Source organism: Rhipicephalus microplus, chromosome 7 (genome assembly GCF_043290135.1).
Source record: "Rhipicephalus microplus isolate Deutch F79 chromosome 7, USDA_Rmic, whole genome shotgun sequence".
NCBI lineage: Eukaryota > Metazoa > Arthropoda > Arachnida > Ixodida > Ixodidae > Rhipicephalus > Rhipicephalus microplus.
In genome coordinates, this window is record NC_134706.1 from 133,891,740 (window position 1) to 133,914,233 (window position 22,494).

A 22,494-nucleotide genomic window follows, 5' to 3' on the forward strand; every position below is an offset into this window, starting at 1 on the left:
TGATCCCACCCCCACCCCATCCTTTGAGAAAGCTTCCTGCGAATAATGGAATACAGTAAATTGGGCTACTTAGTACTGGTCGGTCATGTTACAGCCAGACAAAAACGAGAAAGAGACTAAGCCACACTCGCGGTGGGAGAGCACGTTGTGTGTGTGCATTAGCCTTTTATTCTTTATTCTCATGCTGTAACATGACCAAAGATTTAAAGAAAAGTCACGGTTACGTCGCTAGGGCAAAGCAATGAATGCGATAGCAACATCTTGGAATGTAACGCTGAGAACGGTAAGCAGATCGAAACGTGCAGCGCACTGCTCACGCACAAATGACGCACGAAAGCAACACACACAAGACGAGGTCCAACTAACTTTTACAGCACACTCAACGCTCTGTTTAAACAAAAATGACGCATGAAACGTAATAAGAGGTACATATATAGGGAAGGGCTTTCAGCTCCTCTATACATTACGTGAAACTCGGTGGAGGTGTGGGTGAAGGTTGCAGTGTGCTTTTACTTAATGCGCACACTGCGAATCGTTATTTCTTCAACTAAGCACAAGGGTAATCTCCTACAGGCACTACATTGCAGGTCGACATCCAGCGCCTATAAATACGGGGTGGTGGGCAAACGGTTGTGCAGCGCATTGTCTCTCGCGGACAAGAGAACGTTGCCATAATGAACGCGCGGTAATCGCTCTTTCTCGCCACGCGGCGAGCGCTAAAGTCGGGGCGAGGGAGAGCGAACTCTTTCTCGCGTTTAAGCAAATCAACCATCACGACAGCAGCAGCACCAGACGGCGGACGATTCACACTGACATGCTTGGACCCGGGGGCCGACTCTTCGCACCTGAAAAAAAAACCACTCGCCACCTCGTAATATTTATAGGTTTATTAAGTCGATCCCATACATTCACTCAGTCACGCCTTTCTCATCATTACTCAATGTCCCAATCATGGACTCACGGTTTTTGGCCATAACAGCAGATGAAGTCTTCTGACGTCGAATTGCGGGAACTCACTGCTTACACACTTGGACATACTCCGGGGAATCAAAAGTAACCCTCATGAAAAGCGTGTCATCGCTCTATTTTCTGCGTTTAATTTTTGCATCATTTCGAAGCTTGCTTTCTTTAGGACACAACTAACCTGCCTGGGAGGAAGTGAGGGGGCACTGCGGCGAAAGTTGTCCCCCCTCCGTCAATGGTGAATTGCATGCGCCTATGGATCAGACAGTCTCACCAGATATGAGGAGACTACGCCACAAGCTTACAAAGTTCTACGCATCAATTTTAATCGCAATCTACCCACGGAAGCGACCGATGACTGCGCGCTCGTAAGGACTTCCTGTTCAAGAATGCGTAAAATTTCACCATTTAGTCGACTTCTGCACAGGCCGCAGAGGCCCCATTAGCCAGTGGAGCTGACAACTCTTTAGGGGACCCGCCGCGGTTGTCAAGTGGTTGTGGCTGACCCGGAGGTCGCTGTATCGAATCCCAGCCGCGGTGGCTGAATTTCGAAGAAGGCGAATTCCCAGAGGACCGTGTGCTTAGATTTAGGTACGTGTTAAAGAACTTCAGGCGGTAGAAGTTTTAGAATCTCTCTACAACAGCGTCTCTTATAATCGTATCGTGGGTGCAGGACATAAAACACACCATTTATATACCTTTATAACTGAAAGGAGGCTTACCCCCTTTCTGGGCTATTGCACGGAGACAGAAAATCCGACGTCACAGCTCCAGAAGTGCGTGTTTTCTGGTTAAGGCGTGTTCACAACAGTCCAGAGAGGACAATGACGGCGCCCAGGAAGCTTTCAGTAAAGAGTCCTGCACATACACACAAGAAAGTGCCCGAAGGTGTGACAGTCCTCACTTGTGCCTGTGTCGTCAATTTTCGCGTTTCAGAAGCAAGTATTGCTTATCACAACCCGTATTACCACCTTGATCATCACAACCTTCCAGGAGGACGGAAAGGAAGCGCAGACGCTACCTTCTCTGTGCGGCCCTACTGGTCACATACATGATCCTCCTCGCGCTTCTGCTTCTCATCCGCCCACCCGGTACGTACGTCGCACAGTCCCTTGCTCAAGCATAGCCTCGGTGTTTCGCAATCGTAACCTTACAAACTGTAGGCGAGAAATGTCGGAGGCTACACTCTCAGTCGGGTGTCGGATAACGAGCGGCCTATAGGTGGCGTGCTCCTACGTACTGTCTATTATCGCGGCTGTAGACAGCCCGGCGAAGAGACGTATACGTGACTCTCTTTAGGCGGCCTCTAACTTGACAAATGCCATCTATAGCGATCGCTGATAAGCGGCTGAAGTGCGTATGCGGCCTCGCCCGCGGTCGCGGGAGAGGGAAGCGAATGGGTGCGCCGAAGCGTCGACAACGACTGCACCATGAACGGTGAAGGGAGAGGGTGGTGGGGGAGGGGAGGAGAGGAAGGTATACTTTTTTCACCGATTTCCCAACTTTGCGACATATTTAGCGAATGCACCTTGTGTTCAGGTACACAGTATCATTGGTGGCGGGAGTGGGGTCTATGTTGCTTGGTATTGGCAATACGGTGTATCATTCTCTATGATTACTTGGTTTCTACTACTACTACTACTACTACTACTTGGTGGCGGGCACGAGTACAGTAAATGAAGCGTAAACGACAATGCACTGCTGAGCAATGTGTGCCCTCCCATGGTGCTCTAATTCATTGGCGGAAATCATTAGCGGAGGGGGTCCTGACTGACTTCCTTGTGGCTGAGCTGGGGGGAACACCCCTTGCAGATGTCCCCTCTTGGGATCTTGCTTTCGAACGTCACATTTGAATCGCTTGACAGTTATGCAGCACACTAGGCTGTACAGCACAAGTGACTACATGCTAACCCTAATAAGTATACACTACGCTGATTGGAGCCGTGGTTAAACAACAGCTGTACCTTAATGCGCTAGCACTTGCACTTGATTGTTAAAGCCGAATGACATAATCACTAGAAATATGCCAGATGTCCTTCAGGAGCTTAACTTCGAAACTTCACTTTGCCATCGTACGTTTCTTCTATTCACTGCTCATTGTTGTTTGATTAAGCTCCCTGGCGTGGTACCGAGGCTCATGCTCACTATTCATTTTATTTCAAAGCAGGACTTTTATTTTTACGCAATTCAAAATCAAACCCATAGTTATAAAATCAGAATGGCCGTCAAGACAAGAAGTGTCCCACTTGTGGCTTTTTTTATCTGGATTTACACCACTGCTCTAGTCTCGCAACATTTTATTTCACGTAAGACGCGTCAATTAGCACAGTTTTCAATAGAATGATGTACTGTCATTCTACTGTCTTGCACGTTTACATAGATGCCCAGGCTAGTTGGACGATTCTTGATGAGCATCTAAACAATGGCGGAAAAGAAAAAGCTCGCCTGACACGGGCCTACAGCAATTTTACAACGCCATGTATACTATCATTGCGTTTCCTCAAGATTACTTTCACAGCTACATAACGTACACTGTAAGCTGTGGTGAGACCACTATAGCCATGCGTAAGCCGACTCAAAACACGTAATAAGATTGCGGCGTTGAATCTGCAGTAGTCCAACTACGTTTGTAAGTCTACTGCTTACTTTATGAAATTTGTAATCTTGACCATCGCCTCTTATTTCTTTGTTATTGTTGTTGTTCTTTTGGGACACACGAGCAGATCCGGTAGTGCGACGAGTGCTGATCACTGTAAAACGCCCGACGACGACGACGACGACAACGACGACAACGACCACTACTACCACTACGACGACCACGACGACCACAACGACTGCTAAAACAACGACGACGACCATATCCACCACCACCACGACCACGACGACTACGACTACGACAACTACTACCACCACTACTACTACCACTACAACAACCACCACAACGACTACCACCACCACCACGACAACAACGACTACCACTACGACCACCATCATGACTACGACTACCACGACGACCACTACAACAACCTCTACAACCACAACCACTATGACCACTACAACAACCACGACGACCACGACTACAACAACTACCACAACTACTACGACTACGACTACTACCACTACCACTACGACTACCACCACCACTACGACATCGACAAGTTCAACAACAAGTGAGCCTCTCTGACATGTTAATAGCACGCGTGCAGTTGTCAGTACTTCGTCTCTGCGCTGTCTGACGGGTAATGCCGTGGAACAATCCCGATAGTTCTTGACACACCCTTGTATATGAAAAAAAAAGGCGAAGCTTTAAAGTAGCGCAAGGCATCAAAGAGCGAAGGTGGACCATTAGAGTACAATCTCATTGTTGCTTCTATAGAGTAAAGTGTGGGATTGGGCTCGTTGGTAATCCATTATTAAACTTCTCAGCACAGAAATTTCAGACATTGAACACAAGAGACGAGGACGAGCGCTGTTCCTCGTCTCTTGTGTTCGTTGTCTGAAAATTTTACACTGAGAACTTTGATGTTGCTTCTAGGATGTTGCTTTGGCTCCAGCTGGGTAGTTGAGAAGATTGTTGCCATGCCGCTTCTCAGAGCAGATATACGTTCTATACTCGGCGACAACTTTTGCTGCCACTGAAGGGAAAGCTATAGGTAGGTGAAGCTTCCGCAGATGGCGCTACACGAAGTAGTATGTTTTTCTTTTGACACGCTTCTCGTAACGCTGTGAAATATGACAGGGGCGCAGCATCAGCGTTTCGTGCAGACGCAGACGCCGCTTAGTATTTGAGGTATACACGTAAAAAGGCGGGACTTTCTCGCGCGTCCAAGAACGCCAAGTCACAACAACTAAATTAAATAAAATACGAATATCTTACTGGTGTGAGTTGCGTCCTGTCTCAAGTAGCTTCAAGTAGGCAGTAGGAAACAAAGGAGGAACTTTTATATTTCACGTCGGAAAATACGGGTGGTGGTACGATGCACGCGACTTGGCTTTATAGTCTACACTTCAATGCCAAGAAAAGTTGACGCCGAGTATAGTCGGAGAACAGCCTTCAGACACGACACACTCGCCCAAACTTAAGAGACAGAAACTCAAGCCGAAATCAAGCGATCGCGCTTCCCATAGATCTACGTACTTGATTAATTGATTGATATGTGGGGTTTAACGTCCAAAACCACCATATGATTATTAGAAACACTGTAGTGGAGGGCTCCGAAAATTTTTACCATCTGGGGTTCTTTAACGTGAACCCAAATCTGAGCACACTGGCCTGCAACATTTCCGCCTCCATAGGTCTACGTACTTGTCCTTCGCGTAAGCTTTCTATTGCTTCGAGCTCTTCTCGCTGCCGCCGTACCCTCTACCATACCCTTGTCTAGTGTCGCACTTGCCAGCGGCAGTAACAGAAGCTGCAATCATTGGATTCTTCTGAAAGTTTCAGGTTCGGTACCTCCGCTTAATTTTATCTCTGCCTTCCGGTCTTCTTATCTATCACGATAACTACACAAAGTCCGTACGGTTAATGTCCCCTGTTGCTTCCGTTGTATAATTATCTGGTGATTTTCAATAAGGTTGTGTCAAACGAAAAAAAGGAGCCCTTAATACATCCCTTCCTGCATTCGTATACAATGTAATCTTAACAGACTACGGAGTGCGGTACCGGCACACCACGGCACCCCGACAGAGGCGGTAAACGCGTCTGATCCAAATGCCGCTCTCGATTGATGTCGCATACTGTCCTACGGCAAGCTATTTGTTTTAGGACATTCAATAATAAGAACCGCAACCACTGAAGAGAATGAGGTCAGAAACCATGCAGTGTGAAGAGAGTGCGCTTAATGAAATGGTAACTCGATGCTCCACTTATAAAGTCTTCTTTCTGACCACGACTGCAAGATTCGGCTAAGCTGTTCGCAGTAAAATGCCTATGAAATATTGAAGCGCCACCGACGATTCTGATTGGCTAACGCTCGTTTTCGGTAGCCAGGTTGCTTCTAAGCACTTTTCCAGCACCTGGTGAAACTCGTCCCCCGCTGACTAACGACGTGGCGCTGACCGGGTGAGAAAGGCGCGTCGCGTCACCATATTGTCCACTGAAAGATACGGGGCTAATGCGCTTAGGCGTACGTGGTTTTGCGATTCTTTCCAGTTGGGTAGAAAATGGCGGCGGGAAAAAAATGGCGGCAGACGCTGACTGAGCGTTAGGTAGGGCTGGTAGGAGAGGCAGTTGTCGGTATACTTATCCCCGTATTCGTAAACGCTCCTCGACTCGAATTCCATCCTTCACTTGACTGAGTTGAGCACTGCGCCACTACTCGACTGAAATTGACGCGGCGCTGCTCAATAATCGCTGCTTCATATTGCAGATATGCAGTAACTTGTTCTTCCAAGAGACGGCGCTCCCATCGACTTTTTCACTTCGAGGAGAATCCTTGAGAGAAGGAGCGTCTGCGAGTACGGGGGTTAGGGTAAAAGAAAAAAATACAGGGAGTTATCGTAACAAACATCAGCGACTGTTTGTTACGAGATGTACTTGTACGTCATGCTCTGCAAAGTTGATTCATGAACCCTTTAAGCTGCCGCCCTTCTTCAACCTGCATCGCAGAGAGGCCAAAAAAGCTCCAATACCCGCTGCTGTGCACCACCAGCAGCGAGGCATATGTGGAATTCGCGGCAGACCTGCCTCCCGACGGCATCTGCACGTTCATCTTCTACGAGTCGGTCTACAAGAAAGGTCAGCACCCGTTCGTCAACAGGACCCCGACGCCAGGGCCCGTTCCGTTCGACATCGACTTTGGCCACTTCGCGCAGCGCCAGTTCTTGTTTCTCGATACCTTGCTTGGCGTCTCCTTCGCTCTAGAGTAAGCATACGTAACGTTTTTTTTTTCCCTCTTGCTGTATGACCCCTTGTTTCCATGGTAATTATCAGGACAATCGGGGCACGTCCTTATCGCAGCGGTCATGTTACGTGTGAATTCCAAATTGATAACATCGTCCCGCATGTAGTATGTACTGTGTGCTAGTAAGACACTGCGAAGGCCAAGCAGGCATGAAACGAGCCGTCTGGCTCCATCGTTCGAAGGGGTATGAAGAGATGCCGATGGCAGGTGCCGGTGAAAAAAAAGGCGAGCTTCGATAAAAACGGGCCCTGTGGCGCACGCTATCTTGACGGAGATCAGAAAACGGCTCATACCCTTGTACGTGCCGTGCTCCCTTTTCTTGCTGGGCGTCGAAGCTGCAGAGAGTGCGAAGACCGTTTCGCCCACGAGAGCGACCGTGTTGCCTTAAGCCGGCATTTTGTGGAGTTACACCAGGTCGTATCCCAAGTGAGTAAGCTGCTATAGGCTCGATTAATCCAACATTGGGATTTGTCAATATAAACTTCATGGCCTTCTCGTCGCGATGCAGCTGTGAGTTTCTTTCAAACAACACAGCTGTTTAAAGCCAACTGTTGGTCCGTGACGCACCAACAAAAACTTTTACCATCTTAAAGCGGTGCGCACTCTCTCAATTCTTGTTTGATCTTCGTCGACCTCGGCTTCGTTCCTTTGAAAAGTGATGTCTGAGAGAACAAGTACTCAGAGTGGGAAGAGACAGAGATATTCTGGTTCTGGTGATGTCATATATGCTTCTCAATACGAAAGAAAATTGTTGTTTTTTCTGTCCTACAAGTTGCACTGCGTAAGTATATATCGCGCGCCGTTGACGCATAAGCCTTTGTGTTACGTCAGCGCTGTTGTTTGCGTCTTCATTTTTCTTGTGATCCCTCATTCGCGCTGGTTCTGTTCCACTGTCGTCTCCACGCGTGATCACAACTCGTGCAAACGTATGAGCCACACGCCATGGCAATGAGATTCACTTGATAGAAACGAAACGTTACTTCGAGTTGCACCATAGCTGCTGCGAACGGTCCTGTCGAAAGTTTCTCTCGTTTCGTCTTTTTTTTATTCTTGTTTCTCTTACTAGCAACGGCGACCTAATGAGAGACTACCAGACGCCCGAGTTCCGACAGAACCTCGACTACACGTGGAATCAGAAGATCTACCAGTACGGCGTCGCGAGCATGAGACCCCCGCAGATCACCAAAAACGACATTCGCGACGCGCTAACCTTCATCAAGGTAAGTCCCGCGACGCGGTGACGGTGGTCGAAAACCCCCCAAAACAGCAATTAAGGATTCAAGCCCCAAGCTGCGGCTATGATCACTAGAAGGCGTGGCTTTACACGATGTAGACAATGACAATCTAAGAAGAATTGACAGCCCCACCCACAAACTTTCTGCAGATAACTTGTATGGAGTAAAGTGCTTCACCCACTGTAGACCTTACTCAGTTTATTGACATTGCTAAACACCTGGCGCCACGCGATGGAAAAAAAGAAAGAAAGAAAGAAAGAAAGAAAGAAAGAAAGAAAGAAAGAAAGAAAGAAAGAAAGAAAGAAAGAAAGAAAGAAAGAAAGAAAGAAAGAAAGAAAGAAAGAAAGAAAGAAACTGACAAGGAGCTCTCATTTTAGTGAACCTCAGGGGACCCACGAAAAGAGTTCGCTTAACTGAATGTTCACTGAGCTTAATATTCCCTACAGAATGAGGAACAGCATTGGGCACGGCAGAAATGAAGCCAAACGTGTGAAATGCTAATTATTTTGAGAAGTGATCTGTAATTTTCATTTAGACCTGGGTGCCCTTAAAAGCCCTATAGCAGACAAAGGTGTCCATATAGCATACGCTTCTACGCACTTCCTCTAGAATAGCACGTTGCTGTGACAGGAAATCTCGAAGCTTCTTAATACTTCCTACAGCCTTGGCTAGAGATACGGGATTTGAACCTGCCTTAGCCACTACAACTATTCCATCGCACTCTTCCTTCTGTTTCGGACAAACACTGCAAACAATTTTCGAATCTGTGCATATCTCATTATCACATACCTTGCTTTTGGGACGTTAAACTTGGTCAATTGTTATTATTAATTTCCAAATTTGGTGACTCTGCTTGTATGGACACGGGGCTTGTTTTCATCTCCCGTACGACCACTTTGCCTCTGCGGCGCTGCATAAACAAGCGATGTTGCACCGCCATCAAGCGATGGGCGATTTGGGGGTGGTACGCATTAGCTACGTCAGTGCTGCAGAATGCGATGCTTCGTTGATCTTAAAAATGAGCCCAGGTCCGCAAATCAATTTCGTTCAACAGAGATGAGTTTTGTTCAGCAATAGTTCAACTGAAAAAACGTTTTGCACAGAATGCACAGAAAACCGCTGGGTATTTTCTGAAAGTTCGTTGTTCTAAAATATTCTTTAAACTATGACGTTGGCACAAGCTAGAGCTCTCCGTAGTAGGTCAGAAGCACACGTGCCAAGCGCTACACTTGCGCCAATTTTTTCGATAGGCTCTTCAATTTTTCGCCTTCCTCACTGCTCGACAGTTGACAAAGTTCTAGTCATGCTGGGGTATACTATACACTGGCACTGAGGTTTCGAAAGACGAAGCGACGTAATTGCGAGAAAGGTAACGTTCTGCCCACTGAAATCTGCAATATTATGGTGCATTCGACTGGTCATTTTCGAGCGGCCTTCGAGCGCCCCCGTGGCTCTGAAAAAGGTACATAAAATGCCAACTGTAAGCACTACCACTAAAATAATCGGGCAATTACATGATTAGGAAGGAAGGACACTACTTGCACGCCTTCTTGTTCTCGTCGTTGTAGAGCCTTAAAGCTGCTTAATCCACCACTTTCAAACACGGTCAGAGCGCTCGCACATGTACGACCACACGAATGTGCCGTGAGTGTGCACGGGCTGCCGCTGCGTGTTGAAATGCTTTCGAACGACAACCCAGCACCTGGACACGTACTGGCACACGAAGCCAAACTTCACGGGCATCCAGCCTTCCACCGCCCTGGGAATCCCGCTGCCGGAGCGTCATTGGCCCGATCTGTTGGACCTGATGCAGTAAGTCAAGGCGTCACCGCAGAAGTGGCTGCACATGTGTTTAATTCAGTTGAGCAGCACAGCAGGGGCAGCGCCAATTTTGATTATACCTCTAGAGCAGGCGGGAGGAAGCAACAATGAAAAATGTTCTGCTGGGCGAGCGGAACAAGCCCCGAAGGAAGTAAGTATTGGGTCGGTTTTCTGGTGCCCAAAGTGGGATATCTATGGTGAAGAAATAAAAATTTTAAAGCTTGTAACTATAGCGAACTTGGGAATTTACGTACTTAATAAATTATGGACCACAATTGGTCACGCGGATAAAATATGAGGGAACCTTAAGCCTCGCCTTTAAGAGTTGAATCTGATGGCGAAATCCGGCCCCTAAGCGCCCTTCAACTGCCAAGTGCATACTTATGAATATGTTTTGTCACATACACACACACGCACGCGCAAGCACTCACACAAACGCACAAAGTAGAGTGTACCAGCGTGCGCGCGCGAGAATGGTACTTACAGGTTTTTGATCTAAAGGAAGAGTCGCACGGCCTCTAAGATACACGTCGCGCGCTTGCCATCTCAGAGGCCATAAAGAGTCTGACAGTACCTCACAGATGGCAGCACATTATCTAGCGTTTGCTACTTGCTCGATCAACGCCTCTGGAAAGGCATGATATGTTTTCCGCCAGATGGACATATCTGTTCATTTTTAGAGCTTTTTAAAAGTACCTGTATGTTTTTGGTGACGGTGGCTGCATTATCCCCGCCTTTTTCGGCGTAGTTTGAGGCCTCCCAAATGCGTCTACAAATCGTAGAGTGGGCTAGTCGTCGTGACACCTGTCGAACAAAATGCGTTAAAGGGGCCCTGAAACACTTCTTCAAATAACCATGAATTGAATTCACTAAAAGAGCTTATTGCCTCACGAATTCAATGCCGCAAAAACTTTGAGAATCCGTCCAGTGCGCGCGGAGCTACAAAAGTTGGTCGCATGCTGCAATTGCATTCTCTCTTTTCTCGTCCCGACGAAAGCGCTGGAAGCGAAGAAGGGAGGGGTGGCAGGGGCAAAAAAACTACATCACCCGCGCATCGTGACCTTCATCACTTTATCCTCCTTTTTTCTTTCAATACGCGGCTTGTCATTGTGATCGTGCGCACACGCTTCGACAAGTAGGGGCCTCCCGCGGCGATCTCTCTAACGAGCTTTTTTCGCTCACGGACGATTTTTCACTCACAACCAACGGGGATGCCGCCGACGGCGGAATTTCTGCGACACGAGCTCTCTCTCGCTATCGCGTTAATATCCACGCTTCTTAGCGTAACTCCAATAAAGATTGCGCTTGTGATGTGTGCTCACGTTACCCTAATTCAAAACGCCATTTCACGCATGATTTATAAGTGCCTCATTTTTCTTCCTGAGCTGCAGGAATTCGCAGACACGTCGAAAACGAGTAATAAAATCTCATAATAAGTGAACACCGGACGCGTCAAGACGTAGTTAGGCTGACCCTCCTTGTTGTTTTGTTTTTCTTCGCAGGAACTTCTTCACTCCGCACATATTCATAGCCATAAGCCACATCTCCATCGACGATTACCTTTTGCCGGAGTGTCGCATAATGCCCACCTCCGTATACGAATTCCCAGCGAACGTCACGGATCGCTACTTCATGTCCGTGGTAGGCGATGGCTTCTTCTCTTTACAGTTGCGCGATTTATTTAGGGCAGATCGGGACGTCTATGCGTATTTTCAAAGCATACTTTATTCTGCCCTAAAGGTCTCCTCTATACAAAGTCTGTATACTCGCGACTTGTATGGCAATGGAACATCGCTATTCGCAATCATATCATGGCATTGGGACGTAAAACGCCAACAATCGTTATTGCGCTGCTACCACGTGATCGCTTTATTGGCCACGACACCGCGATAGTCTAACGTCTTGAAACGAAACCGGAACTGGCTGAAAGAAATTTGTAATTCGGCAAATTCCGAGGCCGTTATGATGTTCAGGATTTACGCCCCGAAAACCAAGTATATGGCTGCGATTGAGGTCGTAGAACAGGTGTCCGAATATTGCGACCGCTTCGTTTTTTTTTTTTTAGTGTTCCTGAATTCATATAAGGTACGTTTCTCTACAACATTTTCATCATATTTTGTTCTAAATGGCTAGTATTGCTACAGTAGTATGGTGTTATTATTCTATAATATAATTTCTGTTTATTGCTTATGCTATTGCGTTGTTTTTATTGTATGTTACTTTTCTGTCAACGTTTTTATGCGCACGTAATTATTTTATTTTCACTTTTTTCCCGCAGTTCTCTTGCTGGAAATACATGTAACCCATTATATATGTTCTTATGATACAGTATTTTGATTATTTTACTTGTTGGTTTGCTCACTACTGCACTAGATCGCTCGTTGTTACTGCCCTAGTATAGTACAGCCTGGTTGTTGGGTCCCGTCAAGCTCCTTATGTTGCTTTTAACCCAACGAAACTATTCAGCATGTGCGTACTCAAAAATGAAACCGAATTGGAGAAAAAAATGATAAAAATTCTCGACTACATCGAAGTGCATCTCCCGTGGCGGGGATTCTATCCCGCGACCTTGGGGTTAGCACTGGGGCACCATCGCCAAAAACGCCACGTCGGGCGAATTCTGAGGTGATAGATGGCATCTTTTATCAGCCGAGTTGTTCTAGGGAAGAGGCCGACGGCAAATGAGTGTCCATGCCGCATGTCACGCTGAGGTTCTCGGATACATACACAGATGGCGTAACTTTAGTGGTTCCGGACAGCGCGGCATCTGGTCAGCGGAATGTGGGAAAGGAGCTGGATCGTGAATGAGGCATAAAGCCACTGTAGAAGGCCCGGGTGTGTCAGGGCCTCCCGCAAGTTTTTTTTTCCTCGTGCATCTCTAATCTAGAAACAGTGTAATAAAAGACACTTGAATAAAATCTCAAGACATCACATAAAAATCAGAAAAGAAACATATATGGGAACCGCAGCTCCACTGTTTCTGCAGATTCCGCACTTAGTGTAGCTGGAGTTAATCTTTTCTGCGGTTCTCAAGCTTGCAGATTTTTTGATTGATATCTATAAGCAATGCGATGTCGAGAACATCGTGACAGTACTCCTTTATCACGGCCAAAAAGGATCGAATACGTACTAACGCGTCAGTACGTATTTAGAACGATGCGACGACTTCCGACTTGCGTACCTAACAAATCCTGTCAATTGTGTCTGCTCTCTCTGTCTCTTGTGTCTTCCTCGCCTACCAGAACGACTCTGGCAGGCTTCTCCAGATGATATGGGACAGGGGAATCCTGTCCGCTCTCTCCTTCTCCTTCACCATGCGGGCACGCTGGTACTGGCCACGCAATCCGGACCCCAACGTGGCCGCCATCGGGAACTTCGGGCTGTTCAACCCGTGCAGGGATGGTGGAATAATACCGGACATCAGCCCCGGCAAAGTGAGTACCCACACTCGCCGTGTCAATGGCGGAGCTGTCCCAAGTCGAGCGTGCGCCGTCTGTATACGCCTGTCCGGTGTCACGCAGGTCGTGTGACCAGAGAGTTAAGTGAAATAATGAAGAAGCAAAACGAGACGACGATAATGACGATGTTCGAGAATGTGTTAACTCTGGAGGCTCAAAAGGAGAATTAAGCTCTCTCGATCTACACTCACATACACTCGTGCGGTTACAGATTCGCTCTCCGATGGTCTGTTTTCACGACGTGAAACTTTTTTTAAAAATAAATAGTACAGGAAAACGAACTTTATCGTCGTCATCATCATACTCACTATCAGACTGACCAAGCACGCTGCAGGGCCCTAGAAAAGAAGACGCAGTGAGTCAGATAAAGAAAAGAAACGCGTGTTAAGGGCATCACAGTGAAAACCAAGAAGAAAAGGTCGTGGGCAGAACGTGTAGCGAGAAGCCAAAATAACCGCGGGTCATTAAGACTAAATGACTGAATTCTTCTAAGAGAGGTAAAGCACACCACGGTAGGCACAGGACCGGGTAATGTGGACACTCGCGTATATGTGGGGGGGGAGAGAATGGGGGAGGTAAAACATGCTCATTTGGCTCACAGGGGCCATGATACACAATTTCACCTCATAATCTTTGTAATGTGGGTTAATTTTAGGGTACTCATAAACAAGCTGGTGAAATTTTTCGCGATTTTGGTCAAGCACATAATTTATAATGAGCCTTTTTACGAACACTCAAGCGCCCCGAGTGTCTGACAACACTGGTATACACTCGTGGGGTGTGACGTAGCAAGTCAGTTCCTTTGCGATTGGCTGCATTTCAGCCAACGATTTTCTTTCGCTGTCAGCTGCACGTAAAATGAAGCTATTTCGACATTCTTCGGCTTGGCAGTGAAACAATGAAGGATTCAATGCAGCTGAAACTTGACAGACGACGGCTATACACATGAAGCGCATGACGTCACGAACGCCAGGACAAAATAATCGTCGTCGGCACGAGGCGGGATTTTTATAGCCGGTGACTCCTGGGGCTCATTTTGCGGTAACAATTTTTTAGTCTTTTTTTTCTCATATGAACCATGTTCTCTTATTTTTTGCCAGAAACCGCGATTTGGTGGGTGTCTGTGTCACGGCCTTTATAACACCTTCGTGAAATGCTTTGAAAATGGAGGAAAGCAAAATTGGGAGTGCTTTGCTGTCACTTGCTCCTCGCGTTCGTGCTCATTTCCCATGCTGCTAGTTTTTTTTTTTTTTAGGTTGGCTCATTAGAGAAAACAATAACTCAAAAAGTAGGCGCGCGTAGCATCCACAAGCCAACCTCCTCGGACGCCGCCCTTCGACCTTCATACGCCGTGCTCTATTCCCAGCATGCTCGTGCTTAATTATTCATGGCTGGGCTTCGAAAGTTTCACGTGACGCCCTGCCCACTTTCATTTCCATTCGTGGTTTTAAATATGTCTGCTATATTCTCAATTAATTTGCACGGAAAAAGTACAGACTATATGGTCCTGATAACGTAATGAATGAAGAGTGCTTTATATCCATTGTTCGGGGTAAACGTACAGACTCATCATCATCATCAGCCTGACTAAGTCTACTGCAGGACAAAGGCCTCTCCCATGTTCCGCCAGGTAACCCAGTCCTGTGCTTGCGGCTGCCAATTCATACCCGCAAACTTCTTAATCTCATCTGCCCACCCAACCCCCTAACTCGCTTACCTTCTCAGGGAATCCAGTTAGCTACCCTTAATGACCAGCGGTTATCCTGTCTACGCGCTACATGCCCGGCCCATGTACATTTCCTCTTTTTTAATTTCAACTATGATATTCTTTAAACCGTTTGTTTCCTAATCCACTCTGCTCTCTTCTTGTCTCTTAAGGTTACACCTGCCATTTTTTTTTCATCGCTCTCTGCGTAGTCCTCAATTTAAGCTGAACCATCTTTGTAAGTCTCCAGGTTCCTGCTCCGTAGCTAAGTACTGGCAAGATACAGCTGTTATAAACCTTCCTCTTGAAGGATAGTGGCAATCTACCTGTCATAATTTCAGAGTGCTTGCCAAATGTGCTCCACCCCATTCTTATTCTTCTAGTTACTTCAATCTTGTGGTTCGGCTCTGCGGTTATTACCTGCCCTAAGTAGACATAGTCTTTTACGACATGAAGTGCCTTATTACCTATCTCGAAGTGCTGCTCATTTCTGAGGTTGTTGTACATTACTTTCGTTTTCTGCAGATTAATTTTAAGACCCACCTTTATGCTCTCTTTGTCTAACTCCGTAATAATGAGTTGCAATTCGTCCCCTGAGTCACTCAGCAATGCAATGTCACGTACAGACTATATGGCCGCGATAACGTACTCAACGAAGAGTGCTTTAGATTCATTGTTTGGGGTAAACAGTGCGAAAAATTAATCATTACACACTTGCTCAGTTTTCAATACTACTCAGTGTTTTATATCTTCCTATCTATTTCTACCTGCAGGCTTGCAATGTGTCGTTCACAGTTCGCAACACTTCGAGGTACGACCCGACCTACTTCGTCAGAGTCGGATACGACAAGCGCCTCGGTCGTACGCTTGTGTTCGACCCGCTGACAGGCATGCGTGTAAAGGTGGGACACCAACACTTATACACTGCAGCAAGAAGTACAGTGGCGACGAGGCAATGTATATAAACAAGGACGCACTACAGAGCTTGCATAAACAGGAAAAACTGACGGGGTCTCTTATGCATTGACAGTACCACTCGAACGCGAAATGCATCTTATTTTTCTGCTCAGTTGATGTGCGGATTCTGACCCGCCACCCTTCGAAAACTCTCTGCATCTAAAGAAGTTCTGCATTGCCTCCGAGATCGGGGGCAGTTCACCTGGTTTTGCATCGTCTTCGTGATATGACTCATAGAGTTTCCTAAAACAAACTATAGTGGACTGAAGCACTGCGATCGTTCAGCGACCATGAAAATGAAGGGTGTAGTATACAAATTTGCCTAGTCGTGATGATTGCGGTTTCCCCGGGCACGCTACTCTATGATCCACGGTTACACATATTGGAGGCTATAAAAAACACATCGTTCTCCCCCTTTCTCTCTTTCTTTCAAACTAATCTTGCATTTTCGGACGCTTAACTCACCGAGCGAAGGTTGCACTCAGCAGGCACCCGCTGCTTTTGTATAAAACAATGTCATTATTATTATTAATTATTCTTATTATCCTATTCACTACGGTATACACAGAGAGAAGCTTAGCAGTGAAACAAGCAAACAAGTCGTTTTAACTGGAATGCTTCCCTCAATATGTACAGAAAAGACGTACTCGCGAACAGGAACTTGCGTACAGCAAGATATCGCATGCATATTTAATCGGTGTAAGGATAAACCATCCTCGTCTATTCTAACCATGCGTGGAACAAAAGCGACAAAGAAGAAGACTTGATATTGAAATACGAGGTGCTTGAAAATCAGAGCGCTGCTCATACTCACGATTAGGCCCGTTTTCACTAACTGACCTTATCTTTACCTCATAGTTTCCTTACGTTTCTGTACTGATTACGCGCGTTATAAGGGCACAGAAATGATAACATAGCAAAAGAAAACTACCGGAGGCACAAAATCGACAAGAAAAACGCGATTACTATGAGGAATTATGGGCTGAAGTCTCCGAATTGTTCAACCGCTTTTTTCTTTTATTAGGACAGGAAATCTATGGACACCCGATGTGAATTTTTGCCGTCGTCGTCGCCGTCATGTCCCGTATAAAGCCTGATCCATAATCATTCCTTTAGTCGTATATTCTGTGTGCGAGCGAAAGCTTGCAGAGGCTGCTGACGGGCGCTGTTCGAGCAGAAGCGCGCCGGTTGGCTCCATCGGGCGAAGGAGCATGAAAGGTTCCGGTGGGAGGCTGCGTCGCTAGCTCGGCAATTGCGAAATTTGTTCCATAGGGCGCAGTCACGTGCGTCATCACCACAGACATCAGTTGGCGCGCTCCTACCCTTGTACCATTTGCGCTTTCTAGGGCGACCATATTTCTCATAGGCTAGCGTTCTGAGAGTTACGCGAGGTCTCAGCCTGATGGAGATAGCCCGTAGGCCTCACTTTGTATAACTTTCCAATGATTTGCTATCGCAATCATTGTTCCGCCCTTGCGACAAAACTGTGACCCCTCTTTCTTTTTGCCTCCCTCTCGACAGATTTGCACGGCGAAACGCATCTTCCTGCGCGTAAACTTCACCGTGTCCGCGTACGACGTCGAGTACGACGTCTGGAGGTACACCCGCTTCAGGGGCAGCGTGAAGTGCGACCACTTCAACATCAACGGCACCAACGAGAGGACGCAGTTCCTCGAGAACATCCGCGGATTCCTCAATCGGAGCTACGTCACCGCACCAGACGTGCAGGACTGCATCACACACTGGTAGCGTGTCGCGTGGTGGCCGACGCGGATGTTGTTGGGTGAACTTCTTTTCGGTGGGCACAGTGTCGAAAATAGTGGTAGGCATTGCTGTAGATGCAACCTATGCATCCTGGTGGGCACAATAGTAACCGCGGTGAAGGACGCAGTAATAGGAACAGTGAGGGGCAATCCCATATAGTACACATTCTTAGACTTTCCTTAGTGTGATAGGGGGTACGTGCTGTCGAAGGTGCGGCTATGAGTGAGAGATGCGGCAGCCACTGTCATGGGTTCACGGTGGGAATTACAGTAGGCGCAGTGAAGGAGGCAGTGGTTAAAATAGTGGCCGGTAATCTGGTAGTATGGGCATATTTAGAAGTCCCGCAGAGCTATAGGGGGCGGTCTTGGAGGAGTCGCAATGAGCTAAAGGTGTTGTGCGTTTTAATGAGCAAACTACTGTGCCTGGTAACCTCGTAGACACATTGAAGCTATATAATGGTTCTATTACTTCTTCTACAATGTCGTGAGAGACACCGGAAAGTGTCGCAGTGCGTAGTAGTAGCGTGGTGTATAGTGAACGGTAATCAGAATAACGATTGACGTTATAATACATGTAACAAGTCTGGCAGAACGCAATGACGTGGTTTTATAGCAGTACGAATGACAGTGACCGGACTGTTACGCTTGGTGACCTTTTTGTAGTGAAGTGTGCCATGGCATGCTCGTGTTATGTGGTTCACGGGGTTCTTTCGAAGCGTAACCAAGCCACGACGCAATACGCACCTCCTCCAGAGTGCAATAGTCTACGCAAACCAACGCACCTCTACATCAGCATGCTGTCCGCTGTCACTACTGAGAAGACCAAGTACATCATTCTGCAACATCTCCCGTCATCGCGGACATGCGACTTGACGACTACACGATAGGCATGTCAACACATGGTTATCGATTGGACCAGAATGACTTAACGCGAATCTTCCGCTAGGGTAGCCCAGTATTAACTTTTCAGTTGTTATTGCGCAGTTTTGTTATAACGCTTAATAGATACCAACTTTAGCTAGGAGAACCCAGTAGGTAAGATCTCTTATCTACGACTTGTCCTGGGAATTGACGGACGCCCACAAACGTTCGACGTCATAATTCATCCGCATTTTTCAGTTGATTTATTTGATTTGGTTTAGACATACTTAGCTACCTGTGTGCGGTATTTGATAGCTTACTTCTGCGCCTCACACACTGTTTAAAAGGGTGTGCGTGACTGTCGATGGTCTGCGTTACTTATCACTGAAATTACGTTAAAGCGACGGCTTTGGCGGCCACAACTGATTTGCCTTGCCAAACTGTCAGCCAGACGCTGAAAATTCTACGTTAACGTGATTAACCTAATCGTCAACACCATGACCTTCACGTGTGATTACGCCAACGAGAGGTCATTTACCGATTTGCGCTCGAAACCGCCCGGGAGTGTAATATATTAGGAGCGAAGGGCTAGTTTTGAAAAATCGCAGAAGTATTTGAAACATCTGTTGGCAAAAGTTTGTGAAAACTTAATGCAAAGTTTACACTTGTAATTTTCTTGCACTAAATAAAAAAAACATGACTTCAATTCAGTGTCTGTCGATTCCACGTCACAAATTTCCCTCAGAGGGGACGCCCTCCCAAGTGACTATGATCTTTGTTCTGCCGAACACCAAGCCAGGAAAGCGCTAGTGCTTATTTCACCAGTAGGTGCCTGGCGACAGCAATTATCTGCTTTCCAGAGCAGGGGCGAGTGCTCTCCTATTTCACCAAGGCTGTGGTGGGTTAAGGTACGCACAGGGGTCTGCGAAGAACTTTATGGGGCTTTCCTTGCGAGAAGAGTAGCCAGAAACAACCAAGCGCCAGATGGCTGTACCCGTTGGAAAAACCAGTGGGTTCCCGGTCGGCAGAGAGAATCGAACCCGGTACCCACTGTGGCGGGTTGGCCAAGAATTAAGTGGCCATGGAATAAAGCGTTATGAACTTCAGGATAAAATTTTGATAATCCCTCAAATGTACAAAATATAATGAGTTTTCCTTAGTGATAAATAATAAATTCAACTCCCGGTGGTCCACACATGGCACATTACCATTGGAGGGAATCGGCCAAGTAGAAAGTGAATTCTTCCCATAATTACAGTGTTATGTTATTCTTCGAAAATGACAAGAAAATCATCGACGAAGCGGAAGATGCGATCTTGATGACATTAGTTGAGTGTAGGCCAAATAGTGCAAGCTAAAATTAGAATTCTCGACAAATAATTTTACATTATAAGTTCATTTTAACTTATTTGAGCTCTTGCATAATATTAATAATCATAAACCCAGTATGTATAATTCGCCAGACTCTTGGCCAATCTCCCTGAGTGGATAGGTGCCAATATTCCAAGGAGCATGATAATCTCCATCAGCGCCCCGAACAAGCTTCGAAAAGTGAAAAACCAAACAGGGTCGATCCTATTGTGCCACTGTGCTCGGTAGTCTGCAGTGTGTCGCCAAAGTGCTCCGCCAAGTGGCACAGGGGTAGCATGCCCGCTTATGACTAAAGTAAGTCCGGGTCCGAATCGCAGCTGTAGATGGTGGGTTCCTATTCTTAGTGCCAAAATTTGTAGCTGTATTGGTTTTTCCTTTGTTTCTTAAAACTAGCCTGTGTAAATACGTTATGAAAAAATTGCAACATATCCACGAAGCGAATGATGATGAGTGGGCGAAGTAGCGAGATCGTTCGGTTTTGCAGTAAATCACCCGTGACATTGACCACTCGCGCATGTAAATGAGTACCAAGCGGTCTACAGTGATATTTATTGTTCATAACTGCTATGTTGTGCGGAGTTGTGAAGTTCACTTGTCGAAGACGAAGGCCTGGGCACGTTACCCCGGTGAATGTTGGTTCTTTCCAGTAGGAAATGCATCGTAGAGCACATCGAGACGTCGTCTACTGCAAAAACCAGTAGGTGTCCGTGATCGTCATCTCCATCAGCGTCATCTTCACGGCGTATAATGGGTATGCTGCATGTGCTGGGCCGTGTTGGCAGTAAGAGAATGTGTGGTCTGGAACGTGGTTGTTTTTCATTCTCACTGTCAATGGCAGCTTCAGCACACATCGCTAAAGCCGCCAGCGGACAAGCCTCCACATTCATCATCGTCATCATCATCATTAACCCGACTACGTCCACTGCAGGACAAAGGCCTCTCGCATATTCCGCCAGTCAACTCACTTCTATGCCTGCTGCTGCCAATTTGTGCCCGCAAACTTTCTTAATCTCATCTGCCCACCTAACGTTCCATCTCCCCCTAACCCGCTTGCCTTCTCTAGGAATCCAGTTAGTTACCCTTAATGACCAGTGGTTATCCTGTCTACGTGCTACATGCCCGGCCCATGTCCATTTCTTATTCATACATTTCAGCCTCCACATTAAGGAGCTTCATTCCTAAAATGCGTATACGCAGTCTGGCCCGCACTTGTTCGGATCATGAGCATAGTCATCGTCATGACGTATAGTAGGTAACTTGTGCGATGTTGGCGGAAAGAGAATCTGCGGTCTGCATCTTCATCGTCAGCATCGTCATCAGCCGTATCACCATCGCCATCGCGCAACTCTAACACCGGCAAAAGACACGCCTCGATTTTGAGTAGCCTCGCCCCTAACAATGAATGTGTACGCATCTGGGATTTTTCCCTCGGGTTAATAACAAACTTTCATGAAACGAAGTTGCAGGTGCGGTGCCCCTCTTGCAAGGAGGGCCCCGCTGACAGCAGCAACTCACTGGTACTAAACCAAGGGCTTCGGCGGGGACAGATTGGCGTCGTTCCTCCCCCAAGACACCACTTGCAAGCGTTCTCAACATAAGAGTAACGTACGTATAGTTGAAACCGCACAAACCACACTATTGACTAAACAAGATAATAGGTACTTTCTCATTCGAGTCGTATTACTTAGGGGCCACTTTATTTTGAGAAAGCTACCACATCAGTAGGTATTCGGAAGAAATAAAATACGCACATCACAACGTATCAGGAACGACAAGCACGCTTTTTACTTAATAAAGTTACCACGTGAATCACATCAGGAAACACAGCAAGTGGAATCCTATGTATATATAGGAAAGCGTATGAAACGAAAGCGCAACCTGTGGCTTTTCACGGTACTGCCTTGAAGCGCCCAATGGCGTACTTCATAGGCCGGCAGCATCCGCAGTTGTGTTTTCAGTGGGAAATTGAAAATCATTCGCATTATAGGCGGAGAGTAACGGGGGGCTGAGGCCCCATTAGAGCTGCCACGTGGGGGGGGGGGGGGTTCCCTTACGTAGGCTTTTAGATCTTGCCTTAGGCACTTATCCACGGCTAGCGAAGTGTTGGTCATCCCGTTATCCAGCTAGTCTAAAAAGAACTGTATATGTCCGTTCCTTTTCTTTTCAATCTTCTAAAACTCGCGTCATGGGGTGGCGGCAAGTGAGTAGGGACACGGTAGAATGGAGTCACAGGATGACGAAAAATGTGGCATTTTCGAGGCTTTTGTGCACCACAAGTACGCATACGCATACAGAAATTGAATGTGTTTGTATGTGACAGACATGCTTGCTTTGTTTTCTTGATACCTTCGATAAGCTTTTCTCTCTCTCTCAATAAGCTCCACTGGACTGTGGGGGAACATGAGCTTATGTGGGTAATTAGTGACAACATGGTTAGCCACAAGGGACGTCACAATG

At 46.7% G+C, this 22,494-nt stretch overlaps 1 protein-coding gene across 1 annotated transcript in view; it reads left to right on the forward strand.

Annotated features, from left to right (window-relative positions):
- LOC142767872 (uncharacterized) overlaps positions 1-19,372 on the forward strand; it is a 53,493-nt gene extending 34,121 nt beyond the window's left edge. The window contains exons 2-7 of the mRNA XM_075870121.1: positions 6,572-6,827; positions 7,933-8,086; positions 9,801-9,913; positions 11,425-11,563; positions 13,165-13,356; positions 17,564-19,372. Of these exons, the coding sequence (XP_075726236.1) occupies positions 6,572-6,827; positions 7,933-8,086; positions 9,801-9,913; positions 11,425-11,563; positions 13,165-13,356; positions 17,564-17,791 (1,082 nt within the window). The 3' untranslated portion in view covers positions 17,792-19,372. The remainder of the gene's footprint in view (positions 1-6,571; positions 6,828-7,932; positions 8,087-9,800; positions 9,914-11,424; positions 11,564-13,164; positions 13,357-17,563) is intronic.
- Positions 19,373-22,494: the final 3,122 nt, after the last annotated feature.